General features: G+C 39.6%; 1 protein-coding gene across 7 annotated transcripts in view; it reads right to left on the reverse strand.

Moving 5' to 3' along the window:
* FHOD3 (formin homology 2 domain containing 3) overlaps window positions 1-14,777 on the reverse strand; it is a 507,955-nt gene that overhangs the window by 90,769 nt on the left and 402,409 nt on the right. For all 7 annotated transcript variants that reach the window (XM_059041316.2, XM_067016011.1, XM_067016010.1 and 4 more), the window contains one exon: window positions 14,271-14,485. In XM_059041316.2, the coding sequence (XP_058897299.1) occupies window positions 14,271-14,485 (215 nt within the window). The remainder of the gene's footprint in view (window positions 1-14,270; window positions 14,486-14,777) is intronic.

Raw genomic sequence — 14,777 nt, forward strand, 5'->3', positions numbered from 1 at the left:
CATGTTGTGCTCACCTGGGGACACACACCTGAGTTGTATATTAAGCAGGATTACAAGCACTATTTAAATTGTAATTTTCACTCCCCCCTTTTGCCCCTCAGATTATGCTCTTGATTAACTTCACTTGGTTAAACATGTATATGATATAACTCTACTGTAATATCATATAGGACAAAAAGAGAAGCCAGTTTCAGGTCCAATTATTGTAATATTGATTAATATATAGATTCTATTTTACACTAGAAACAGAAAATGAAAAGCAATTTAAGATGACCATATCATTTATTGCCTGTTGTTACCTTGAACTCAAACCATATGACCCCAAACATCAACCCACAGTTATAAAGACGTCCTTTGAGCTTATTTAAATTCTTCTTCTAAAGTCAGATAGATAGGCCTTGTCTTGGTTCAGTGTCAAACAAGGATAGACTCCAATATGCGTTCATCCTTCCATTCCCAGTAGGGCTGGAGAAGCTCCTCGGTTAATGACATGCCCATTTCCTTACAAGAGCAAATAGAAAGACAAGCCCTTCCTCAAGGATGAAGGCACTGTCTAATTCCAAACTGGCAATGCATTTCAACAGCACCCCTAGCTCCTGTCAAGTCCCAGGCAGAAACAGCAGTGACATCAAAACCCAAACTGCTATTTTGGAAGACATACACTAGCATTAAAATGGATGGTCCTGAATAATAACAGCAAGCAAAAGAGTGATCAAACTTGAAGTTTTTGGCTAATTCAGGCTTACCAGGATGTAGCTACTCTTAATGAGATGTTCTAATGTGATTAGTAGCAACACTCATTCATCCTATAAATACTTACTGAGACCTCCCAGGCATCAGGCCTTGTGCTAGGCACAAGGAAGTCAGATGAGAAAAAATATCTTCCCTAAAATATTTTTCAGGTTAAAGTAGCCTCTTAGGTAATATCCAAGAGATATTATAAGATCAAAACAATTAATATCTAAAGAAAATGTTAGCTCTTCCTGCCAGTAGAGTCTGACCAAGCCTAAGCAGAGCCAGCTGACCTGTAATTGGGGTATGACTAGAAATCCCACTTTCAAATTCTCATGCCTAAAAGTTGACCCTTCCTCACTTACATCTAGTCACTAATGGATGTGGCTTTCCACTTAGCCAGTAATTCAGTTTATTTGCACATGTTAGCAAATTTATTCACAAAGAAATGGAGAAAAATTCACTTAAAATAAGGAGTATTTTTAAAGGTAGTTGAAGGAATATCTTAATTGTCAATTTGTCAAGAGTCATCCTCTGAATTTTCTCCCTCTTTTAGAGTTAGATCCTGAGAAAGAAATGGTCTACGTACATTTTGTTGACTTTCTGCCCGAGTTCTCTGTCTACATTAGGCCACCAACATTTCTTCAGTCTTTACAGAGGGGCCTATATAGTCAAAGATGTGCCCTCCATCATGGTCCATGCGATAAATTTCTGCATACAGAGGAAACAGCTATCTCTGTAGATTAATGTACTTGCTTACTTTCTTTCATTTATTAGCTCATAAAACATTTCCTGAAGACTTATTCTGCTTCAAGCACTGGAAGATAACAAAGGTGAGTACAGGCACTAGCCCTCCTCTGAGAAGCACACAACGGAGAGAAGACCACTTGTTGTGTATACAGTAAAATAAGTCCTATATCCCAGGCATGCACAAGATGTAAGGAAAACACAAGAGAGGGCTCAAAGAGGCTTTAGAGAAGATGCTTCAACTAGATGGATAAAAGTCCAGTGGGCACCCCATGGGTGAAGGCACTCAAGTACACATGCATGCCTGAGAGAATAGAGCACTTTTCCATGACTGAGGGTGGTTTGGTCCTGATGGACAATAACATGTAGAGGTGATTATGGTGGTAAGAGACTGGCTGTAGGATTGGATAACCAAGAGTCTTGAGTGCCAATCAAGATCTTACCTTCACATTGTAGATGATGGAGAGCCACTAGAGGATTTTAAAAACAAGATATAGACATGATACTTTTTAAATTTTTGGCTGGGCTGTAAGAAGAACCCGGAAGAGGTGAGATATAGTAGAAGCTACTGAAATGGTCCAGATCAGAGATGGTTAAGATCAGGACTAAGGCATTGACAATGGGGAGGCATGGGAGAGGGCTGATTTGAGAGAAAGGAGAACATAAACATTTGGTGATTGACTTGATGTAGGGGTGAGCATTGAGGGGGGAGGCAAAGTTACATGTCTGCTTCCAATTTAAATAACTAGGCCAGGAGAAATGGTCTTAACCAGATGAGGACTAGGAGGTATGAGCAGGTTTGGCAGTAGGGGTTTCATGGGTGAGAGATGAGTGACATCTCCCATCGAAAAGCCCTTGACTGGCACTTGGTAAGTCTGAAGTGTCTAAGGAGCATTCAGATGGCGATGCCTAAGAAGGCTGGATACATGTGTCCTGAGCTCAAGAAGGCCACAGCTGGAGATGCAGACCTGGCGGTTTTCAGCACTTGGTAGGTAGTTAAAAATTCACAGATGGGGATGTGGAGGTGCAGCCAGAGGGTGTGGCATGAAGATAGGGGGTTGCTGGGGAAGGAATATTGGACAAATCTGACACTTAGAGGGCAGCTAGAAGAAGAGTCAGTAAGAAGATTGAAAAAAAATGCTGAGAAAGGTTGAGACAAAATGATGAGAAAACAATGATGACAGAAGTAGAAGACATGAAAGCCTGATAACATGTTGAGTCTAGAGATTATCTAGAAGACACACAAGGATACAGAGCTGCTGGATCTAGAAAGTCAACAAAAAGCTACTGGAACTTCCCAAAGTACCTAGTGGAGGCAGCTTCTTCACAAGACATTATAGCTTTGGAAAGCTCTAAAGATTCACTGAATCCAGGAATTCTCTTGAAAAAGCACACTTTTAGGGACTGGAAAACCAATGTTTGATTATCTTGCCACACTGCCAGCACTGTATCATTCTGTACAAATGCTTTATGGGAGTGGTTCAGGGAAAGACAGGCGTGTGGGGGAGGCAGAGGTGCTGGGGGGAAAAGAGGAGTGGTGGAGATGGCAGAGTACAGGTCAAGCACAGATGAAGATGCTAGAAGAAACCTGAGAGTTATTCTTCTTTGCTATTTCCAAGACTCTGGAAATTTGAAGTACCACACTGACTTAAGAATGTTCACTGTCCCTACCAGTGGAGGGCCTTCTGACTATACCTGGAAGCATTTACCCAAGGCTTTTACCTGGGGTGAAAGGCACTGATGTCCTTTTAGATTCCCCGGTAGCACCTCCAGATGCAGACAGTGCCTGCTCCAGACTGGGTTTTACAGCTCCTGATGCTCTTACTTTTTGTCAAATAAGAACAAACAAGGTAATGGCTGTTTAAAACTTGAATTTATTGTTTACATTCAACATATCTTAGGATAAAAATCTGATTGTAAAGGTTGGTTGAAAACCATTATAACCCAAAAGTTGGAAATTATTCTCCATGGGTCTCTCATGTTTCTGGGGTCTTACAAGCTGACGCATTGAAAGCCTTTGTTCTGGACTATCTTTCTAAGGATGTGTGCATAGCAAATAGCCTTGCAAGACAGAGACAGAGTCTGCCTCTGGAGCTAGCTACTGCCTGGTTTATTGCACACTGTGATCAAGATCATGTTTCCCTCTGGGACAAAAGGAAGTCATGCTTACTGCCCAATATAAGATTTGAGGTCCTTAAATTCAGGGTTCCACTCAGTGTGTGTGCAGGTATCACTTGGGTTTATTCACATCACCTTGTGGAAACTGGGGCTTGGACAAATGGCACAAATGCTGATATTTTGGCTACTACTATTGCTATGAGTAATAAAGTCCTTTGTTTCTGACCCAGGATTTCGTGCCTTCTGCCAACATCCATGAGATAACAGCACGCTAAATTACTAGCTTATAAGTAGGGTAAAGTCTCAGACCTTTCACAGATTTTGATGCCTATTTGCCATCTATGAAATTTCCATGCTGATCATATAATATCCTTCTTTTAAAACTTTCCCAGTAAGAAGAACTACAGTCCTGCAGCCTGAAGAACAAAAACCACATTCACAGAAAGACGGACAAGATGATAAGGCAGAGGGCTATTTACCAGATGAAGAAACAAGATAAAACCCCAGAAAAACAACTAAATGAAATGGAGATAGGCAACCTTCCAGAAAAACAATTCAGAATAATGATGGTGAAGACGATCCAGGACCTCAAAAAAGAATGGAGGCAAAGATAAAGAAGATGCAAGAAATGTTTAACAAAGACCTAGAAGAATTAAAGAACAAACAAACAGAGATGAACGATACAATAACTGAAATGAAAACTATACTAGAAGGAATCAATAGCAGAATAACTGAGGCAGAAGAACGGATAAGTGACCTAGAAGACAGAAGGGTGGAACTCACTGTTGTGGAACAGAATAAAGAAAGAAGAATGAAAAGAAATGAAGACAGACTAAGAGACCTCTGGGACAACATTAAATGCAACAACATTCACATTATAGGGGTCCCAGAAGGAGAAGAGAGAGAGAAAGGGCAGGAGAAAATATTTACAGAGATTATAGTCGACAATTTCCCTAACAGGAGAAAGGAAATAGCCACCCAAGTCCAGGAAGTGCAGCAAGTCCCATACAGGATAAGCCAAAGGAGAAACACACCAAGACACACAGTAATCAAATTAGCAAAAATTAAAGACAAAGAAAAATTATTGAAAGCAGCAAGGGAAAAATGACAAATAACATACAAGAGAACTCCCATAAGGCTAACAGCTGATTTCTCAGCAGAAACTCTATAAGCCAGAAGGGAGTGGCATGATATACTTAAAGTGATGAAAGGGAAGAATCTACAACCAAGATTACTCTAACTGGCAAGGATCTCATTCAAATTTGACAGAGAAATCAGAAGCTTTACAGACAAGCAAAAGCAAAGAGAATTCAGCACCACCAAACCAGCTCTACAACAAATGCTAAAGGAACTTCTCTAAGTGGGAAACATAAGAGAAGGTAAGGACCTACAAAAACAAACGCAAAACAATGAAGAAAATGCTCACAGGAACATACATATCAATAATTACCTTAAACATGAATGGATTAAATGCTCTAACCAAAAAACACAGGCTCGCTGAATGGATACAAAAACAAGACCCATATATCTGCTGTCTACAAGAGACCCACTTCAGACCTAGGGACACATACAGACTGAAAGTGAGGGGATGGAAAAAGATATTCCACGCAAATGGAAATCAAAAGAAAGCTGGAGTAGCAATCCTCATATCAGATAAAATAGAGTTTAAAATAAAGAATGTTATAAGAGACAAGGAAGGACACTACATAATAATCAAGGGATCAATCCAAGAAGAAGATATAACAATTATAAATATATATGCACCCAACATAGGAGCACCTCAATACATAAGGCAACTGCTAACAGCTATAAAAGAGGAAATCAACAGTAATACAATAATAGTGGGGGACTTTAGCACCTCACTTACACCAATGGACAGATCATCCAAAATGAAACTAAATAAGGAAACAGAAGCTTGAAATGACACAGTAGATCAGATAGATGTAACTGATATTTATAGGACATTCCATCCAAAAACAGCAGATTACACTTTCTTCTCAAGTGCACACGGAACATTCTCCAGGATAGATCACATCTTGGGTCACAAATCAAGCCTCAGTAAATTTAAGAAAATTAAAATCCTATCAAGGATCTTTTATGCCCACAATGCTCTGACATTAGAAATGAATTACAGGGAAAAAACGTAAAAAACACACAAACACATGGAGGTTAAACACTACGTTACTAAATAACCAAGAGATCACTGAAGAAATCAAAGAGGAAATCAAAAAATACCTAGAGACAAATGACAATGAAAACATGACAATCCAAAACCTATGGGATGGGCTTCCCTGGTGGCGCAGTGGTTGAGAGTCCTCCTGCCAGTGCAGGGGATACAGATTCGTGCCCCGGTCCGGAAAGATCCCACATGCTGTGGAGCGGCTGGGCCTGTGAGCCATGGCCGCTGAGCCTGCGCGTCTGGAGCCTGTGCTCCACAACGGGAGAGGCCACGACAGTGAGAGGCCCACGTACAGAAAACAAACAAACAACAACAACAAAAAACAATGCAAAACCTATGGGATGCAGCAAAAGCAGTTCTAAGAGGGAAGTTTATAGCTATACAAGCCTACCTCAAGAAAGAAGAAAAATCCCAAATAAACAATCTAACCTTATACCTAAAGGAACTAGAGAAAGAATAACAAATAAAACCCAAAGTTAGCAGAAGGAAAGAAATCAGAAAGATCAGAGCAGAGATAAAAGAAATAGAAACAAAGAAAACAATAGCAAAGATCAATGAAACTAAAAGCTGGTTCTTTGAGAAGATGAACAAAATGGATAAACTATTAACAAGACATCAAGAAAAAGAGGGAGAGGACTCAAATCAATAAAACTAGAAATGAAAAAAGAGAAGTTACAACAGACACCACAGAAATACAAAGCATCCTAAGAGACTACTACCAGCAATGCTATGCCAATAAAATGGACGACCTGGAAGAAATGGACAAATTCTTAGAAAGGTATAACCTTCCAAGACTGAACCAGAAAGAAATAGAAAATATGAACAGACCAATAACAATTAATGAAATTGAAACTGTGATTAAAAATCTTCCAACAAACAAACCTCCAGAAGCAGATGGCTTCACAGGTGAATTCTAAGAAACATTTAGAGAAGAGTTAACACCCATCCTCCTCAAACTCTTCCAAAAAATTGCAGAGGAAGAAACACTCCCAAATTCATTCTAAGAGGCCACCATCACCCTGATACCAAAACCAGACAAAGATACTTCAAAAAAAGAAAATTACAGAACAATATCACTGATTAATATAGATGCAAAAATCCTCAACAAAACACTAGCAAACAGAGTCCAACAACACATTAAAAGTATCATACACCATGATCAAGTGGGATTTATCCAGGGATGCAAAGATTCTTCAATATATGCAAATCAATCAATGTGATACACTATATTAACAAATTGAAGAATAAAAACCATATGATCATCTCAATAGATGCAGAAAAAGCTTTTGACAAACTTCAACACCCACTTATGATAAAAACTCTCCAGAAAGTGGGCATAGAGGGAACCTACTTCAACATAATAAAGGCCATATATGACAAACCCACAGCAAAGATCATTCTCAATGGTGAAAAACTGAAAGCATTTCCTCTAAGATCAGAAACAAGACAAGGATGTCCACTCTCACCACTATTATTCAACATAGTTTTGGAAGTCCTAGCCACAGCAATCAGAGAAGAAAAAGAAATAAAAGGAATACAAATTGGAAAAGAAGAAATAAAACTGTAACTGTTTGCAGATGACATGATACTATACATAGAGAATCCTAAAGATGCCACCAGAAAACTACTAGAGCTAATCAATGAATTTGGTAAAGTTGCAGGATACAAAATTAATGTACAGAAATCTCTTGCATTCCTATACACTAATGATGAAAAATCTGAAAGAGAAATTAAGGAAACACTCCCATTTACCATTGCAACAAAAAGAATAAAATACCTAGGAATAAACATTCCTAGGGAGACAAAAGACCTGTATGCAGAAAACTATAAGACACTGATGAAAGAAATTAAAGATGATACCAACAGATGGAGAGATATACCATGTTCTTGGATTGGAAGAATCAATATTGTGAAAATAACTACACTACCCAAAGCAATATAGAGATTCAATGCTTTCCCTATCAAATTACCAATGGCATTTTTTTACAGAACTAGAACAAACTAAATCTTAAAATTTGTATGGAGACACAAAAGACCCTGAAGAGCCAAAACAGTCTTGAGGGAAAAAAATGGAGCTGGAGGAATCAGACTCCCTGACTTCAGACTATACTACAAAGCTACAGTAATCAAGACAGTATGGTACTGGCATGACAACAGAAATATAGATCAATGGAACAGGATAGAAAGCCCAGAGATAAACCCATGCACCTCTGGTCAACTAATCTATGACAACAGAGACAAGGATATACAATGGAGAAAAGACAGTCTCTTCAATAAGTGGTGCTGAGAAAACTGGACAGCTATATGTAAGAATGAAATTAGAACACTCCCTAACACCATACACAAACATAAACTCAAAACGGATTAGAGACCTAAATGTAAGACCAGACACTATAAGACTCTTAGAGGAAAAACATAGGCAGAACACTCTTTGACATAAATCACAGCAAGATCTTTTTTGATCCACCTCCTAGAGTAATGGAAATAAAAACAAAAATAAACAAATGGGACCTAATGAAACTTAAAAGCTTTTGCACAGCAAAGGAAACCATAAACAAGATGAAGACAACCCCAGAATGGGAGAAAATATTTGCAAACGAATCAACGGACAAAAGATTAATCTCCAAAATATCTAAACAGCTCATGCAGCTCAATATTAAAAAAACTAACAACCCAATCCAAAAATGGGCAGAAGACCTAAATAGACATTTTTCCAAAGAATACATACAGATGGCCAAGAAGCACATGAAAAGCTGCTCAACATCACTAATTATTGAGAAATGCAAATCAAAACTCCAGTGAGGTATCACCTCACAGCAGTTAGAATGAGCTTCATCAGAAAATCTATAAACAACAAATGCTGGAGAGGGTGTAGAGAAAAGGGAACCCTCTTTCACTATTGGTGGGAATGTAAACTGATACAGCCACTATGGAAGACAGTATGGAGCTTCCTTAAAAAACGAAAAATAGAATTACCATATGATCCAGCAATCCCAGTACTGGGCATATATCCAGAGAAAACCACAATTCAAAAAGACACATGCACCCGAATGTTCACTGCAGCACTATTTACAATAGCCAGGTCATGGAAGCAAACTAAATGCCCATCGACAGACGAATGGATAAAGAAGATGTGGTACATATATATAATGGAATATTAGTCATAAAAAGGAACGAAATTGGGTCACTTGTTGAGACGTGGATGGATCTAGAGACTGTCATACAGAGTGAAGTAAGTCAGAAAGAGAAAAACAAATATCGTATATTAACTCATATATGTGGAACCTAGAAAAATGGTACAGATGAACCGGCTTGCAGGGCAGAAATAGAGACACAGATGTAGAGAACAAACGTATGGACACCAAGGGGGGAAAGCGGCGGGGGATGTTGGTGTTGGTGTGATGAATTGGGCAATTGGGATTGACATGCATACACTGATGTGTATAAAATTGATGACTAATAAGAACCTGCTGAATAAAAAAAATAAAATAAAATTTAAAAATTAAAAAAAAACACTTTCCCAATGCCATTCTGTGCCTTATCTTTTCTTAAGTATACTTCAGTAAGATTTATACTTTGCTTTAAAAAAACTCAAGACTATTTAATGTTTTAAAATTTGGTACAAGAAAACACATTGCAGGCAACTGTCGTTCTCTGTAGGAGGAAAAAAGGGAAAGTTTTTGCCTTTTTCCATTTCTTAGAGACAGAGAAATGGCAAGCAGAAAAACCCAATGATTCGTGAAGGCTCTCAAAAAAGTTCCACAGCAGGTTTTGCAGACAAGGCCTTGGCTTTGGGTTGAGTTCCTAAGAGATTCTGTCTCACTGATCAAATGGCATTAAGTAGCAGCAGTCAGGTGAGTTATGGGGAGCTGGGGCAGCCCTGAGTCATAGAACCACAAGGAATCTAGTTGCCTGCCAATTCATGAAATACTAGACTGGAGGTGTCCAAAAGCTTTATGCAAGGGGACCAGCATGCATTAGGCTGATGATTGACGATATTCCATTGCTATCATGCCCTTTGGAAATAGGATGCCAGACGTTTCTGATTTCTGCCATGTGGACTGGGTAACCTAGGAGAGTGTCTCTATACCTGAAGGAAACTGAAAATATGTTACACAATGAAGGTGACAAAGATGCTCAGTCAATGACTGATAACAATGACAACAGCCATGATGACAAATGAAAATGATGAAAAATGATTATTCATTTAAATGAACTGATAACTATATGTCTGTATTTTATTTCCAGGTGTTAAGATCAGGAAACTAGAGGAATTATCATATTTACCAGTACTTTAAATGTTTGGATCTGTGAGAGAAAATATTAGTATACCATGTCCATAATTTCTGTAAGTGCCTCCAGCTGAATGCTGGTGAATAGGCCATGGCCATATAAGCCATATTTTATATCTCCAGGGCCAAACAATGAGATATTTGGAAATATCTAGGAATTGATTACAGGTAGAAAAAAATCACTGTTGAGCATATTTATCCTTGACATAAAATTAATAGAGTACGGTAAAAATTTTAAACGCATCTCTAACATATTATTTCTGTGTGCAAAATAGAGAGTATTGAGCTAAAAATAAGAAAAAATAGGGCTTCCCTGGTGGCACAGTGGTTGAGAGTCTGCCTGCCCATGCAGGGGACACGGGTTCGTGCCCCGGTCCAGGAAGATCCCACATGCCGCGGAGCGGCTGGGCCCGTGAGCCATGGCCACTGAGCCTTCACGTCCGGAGCCTGTGCTCCACAACGGGAGAGGCCACAACAGTGAGAGGCCCACGTACCGCAAAAAAAAAAAAAAAAAAAAGAAAAATAATCTAGCCATTATGTATGCTTTCATAGCTATATCAGTGAGTGAAAGCACCTTGTAAACTCTTGGCAGCAGCTTCTTTTACTGGGAAATGGTCATTTCTCTCCATTTAGCCTCAGGAGGGACTCAGGTATGCAAGCCAGGGAGCCTGGAAAAAACACAGTTCTAGCCTCCACAGAAGGCAGTTCAACCTTGAGACACCCTGCAGGGACCATCTTCAACCTGGTTTTGAGATGACTGGTTTTCTCCACTTTGTTTCCACAATATAGGTTACCTAGATCTGACACCCACTGGCATGATAGGTTACCTTGCTGTATTGACTTCATTGTGGGTCCAGAGATTATCATGATCTTTAATCCTCAGAATAACCTCCTCAGGAGTCACATCGAAGAACTCTAGCCCAATAAGAACACTGTTCCTTTTTCTCTAACTAGTGAGAATAACTTGTTTCCAGAGTCATCTATAAGTTTCTTAAAATAATAGGAAGTAAACTTATTATAGAAATTCTGATGGATACCACCAGGGCTCAGTGAAAATAAGGAAAGGGTAATTAAAGCAATGGATGAAGAGCGAGGCCCTTCCATGTTTACCTAAAATGGGGGCTAACTGTCTCAGTTAATTAGAGCACAGTGAAAATGAGAAGACATGTAGATGTTTGTTCATCACTTGGGCCTGATAGTTTCACACAAAGGAAAAATATTCAGACTGTCACCACCAAGCTTAGGCACCACTGGGACAAACGCGTGCTGTGACCCCCAAGAGGGCCAGGTGAAAAATAATTCAAGCACACGCTGACTTGACGGTGGGAGCACTGGTATAATTTACCCAAAAGTCACAGCTGGGAAGGTTTTTGGATGAAAGATCTCACTAGATGGCACATAATGCTACAGGTATTTTACCATTAGCCCTCCCCTCTTTGTAAATATATTTTGTAAGAGAAAAGGTAAAGAAAGCTTTAATGTTTCCCTATCTTCTGCTATCAAAAGTTCTCCAGAATCCAAGTAAGCACTCACAAAGAGACCTTTAACCCTGAGGTATATATATAATTCAGGAACAAACACCTGCTTTCTCTCTCTCTTTTTTTTTAATAGATATAATTCTGAAATGTAGATCACAATTTTTACAGATACTGGGGAGAGGGTCAGCAAGGGGATGGCATGGCACTCAGGGGAGCACCACCACAAATGTCATGGCACCATGATGCCCCGATAAACGACTTGGTTGGAAGTCAAAGCAGTGGTTTTACTCTCAGCATGGCATCAACAAGATCTGAAGCACATCTTCCATCTATTTGAGCCTCAGTAAAGCATCGATAATAGCATTTCCCCTACTTACTGAGAGGCACCACAAGGTATTAAATAGTAGCATTTGGAAGGCAGGCACTGAGCACTACAAAAATGTGAGATGAATTATTAGCATATGACTCCACAAGGATAAAGAGTGAAAAAGCAAGTCAACCCCCGGCACGTTTGGACCACGTGCCAGGTGTTTGGTGCAGGACAAACATCTGGATGTGTGATTATATTTTGTATTCTTCCTTCAGCTGTTAGAATATTCTAAATATTAGGGATAAGCAAAAAATTACTTTGAGCTTTGCAAATGGGAAAAGTTTAGACTATTAATTGGGAGCTGGCGGAATGCTTCCAAGAATAACAAACCAGGCTGAGAAAAAGCTTTCTGTCATATATACAGAAAGGCTTCAGTCATAAGGGCAAAGGCTCCAAATCAGAAGGAAGCTTCAGCAGTTCTCTTTGACAGCATCCTCTTATAGCATTTCTTCTTCTACCCTTAGAATTTCCAGTTGTATAATTCAGTTATGTATTAGGACAAGGTGTTAGAATACTTTCTGGTTCCAAATGATTTGGATGATAATGAGTTAACATATGATGGACAGCACTTCTAGATTCTACAAGAGCCACTGCTTCCCCCCTCCCCCCAAGGAAAAAGCAAACATCAATGCTATTTTATTAATTTGTAATTATGTCTAAATTGAAGCCCAGTATTCCTTTTTCTGATGCAGATACCACTTATGGTGTGATTTCAGTCAAACATTTTCTTAGTCTCTATTAATCCCTTCTCTGTAAAGGAAAATGACATTTGCTATTTCTCTCTCTGAAAGCATACTGAAATAACTTTATTTTCCCCAAATGCATATTATGTATACACAAAATAAGTATTTTCTGTGTTCTTACTGAATTTTAAAACATTGTCTTTTTAATGGGATGGGATGGCCTCAAGTTTGACTATAACTGTACAAAATGCTTGAGGAAGTGTCTTTTTGCCACAAACATCAAGCAGATTAAAAATCTTGAGGACAAACAATATTTACAGATACTGACAATTCCTTCTCAGCTTGGGGCCATTCTGTACTTCACAGTTTGGACAAAACCATTCTGTAAAGTGTTACAGATACAACTCTTAGAGTTAAAAGTCCCAAGATTAAGTCCTGAGCCACAGCTTTGCAGGGGAATATTTTTTATATTGCCTCTGGAAATACCACAATTTAGACAGAGCAGTGATATCAGACAGAGTTGGGAAAGCATATTGCTGTTACAGAGCAGTCTGTTTTCCTGATTCACAGAGTCTTAATATTTTAAGACTGACATTACTCATTATGACTGAGCCATCTGCCCAGGACAATCTTCCATGGCTCAGGGACCAGGAGTGACTGGATGTGATGGGAAGCTGGGGTGCAACCAGCCTGCTCAAGCAGATTGAGCCCTGAGGCTCAGCGAGCCAGCAAAGAATTGGACAGACAAGATTATTCCATTACATCCAGTTCTGCTGAGGTCATGGAGTCCTGCCTTGTTTAAATTAGACTTTACGCCATATTTAGTCAACCCTCATAGAGTTAAAAGTTTAGTGTCTCTGTTGTCTTCAGTTGGCTAAGTCTACATCAGGCTGCAAGCCATAACACTCAATTAAACCAAACAGTTCTGGCTGCAGGGTTAGTCAACATGCAGTGTTAGGTGCCTGTAGCCGAGAACCATCCTCCTCGATAATGTGAAAGAAAACGGACCCACAATTCGCAGAGCCATCAGGAAAACTGCTGATGCTCCAAGGCTGCAGCGTACAGTATCATTGTTTTTTTCCAGATAAGCTAAGACGAGAGGGACTTTCTCCAGGGAGAGCCTGTCTGACTGCACAAAGGCATCTACACCCACCCCACACCATGTGCCAATCATCTTTACTATATTCTATTTTTTCTTCTTCAATATTTAACTTCTATTTTCACGAGGACCACATTTCTTTGCTCACTTTGATTAATTTTATCCTCCATCAGTTTAACTTAAACCAGGCCAATAATTCTTATGGGAGAAACATTTAAAAGGGGTCACTTTATCGGGCAGATCCAATAGATAAATAACATGCAAATTAGAGTAATAAATTAATCCTAACTTATTACCATGTGAATTAGGCTTAAATGTCAAAGTAGGTCTTATTTTTGGCATTCTCCCTTTTCAATGATCACACGTTGCAATCTTTACAATAAATAATTTTGCTTTAGTAAGTGGCTCTGCAGACCCCTAGTTATTAGGGACAGCTCAGGTCACAGTCACCCCCAAAACCTCCCATTAGTTGCCTCTCAGTATGAGTTTGCATGTAGGAATGGTTACTACTGCCCAGAAGAAGCCTGTCTGATGTTAATGAACTCATCAGTTCCCCTCTACCCTGCACTCACCTTGGGGATGCTGAGCTGTTCCTGGGGAGGAAGATGATACCGTGAGAGCCTCTTGTGAGTCTAGAGATGAAGGGCAACGGCTCAGGGGGGCGGGTGAGGCAGGGGCTGCCGGTGAGGTCAGGTCCAAGGAGAGGTCAGCTCTGCCCCGGCTCACACTCCGGCTTCTCAGTTCCTTCTCATGCGCCTCAGCTGCCAACTGCTCCAAGTATTTGTATCTGAAAGTTAAATTCCAAAGGGTTTCCGTAAAAAGAAAGAGGAGCCCGTGGCTGATGCTTGTTTATGGATGAAACACCTGCAGAGTGAGCTGGTTTCCTGATGCACAGAGCACAGCACAGGGCTGGCTGGAGGGTCCGTCTGCCAAAAACACCCAGCAAAGCCAAGATGCTAATGATTAAAAATCCTGCATCATTCATAACCAAACAAACAGGGGCAAGTGGCAACATCACAGTCTCCAGATACTAGATCACTGCTGCAGAATCCTATTTTGCTCTTTTAGGAAACATTTGT

The sequence above is a fragment of the Kogia breviceps genome, chromosome 15, assembly GCF_026419965.1.
Source record: "Kogia breviceps isolate mKogBre1 chromosome 15, mKogBre1 haplotype 1, whole genome shotgun sequence".
Classification (NCBI taxonomy): domain Eukaryota; kingdom Metazoa; phylum Chordata; class Mammalia; order Artiodactyla; family Physeteridae; genus Kogia; species Kogia breviceps.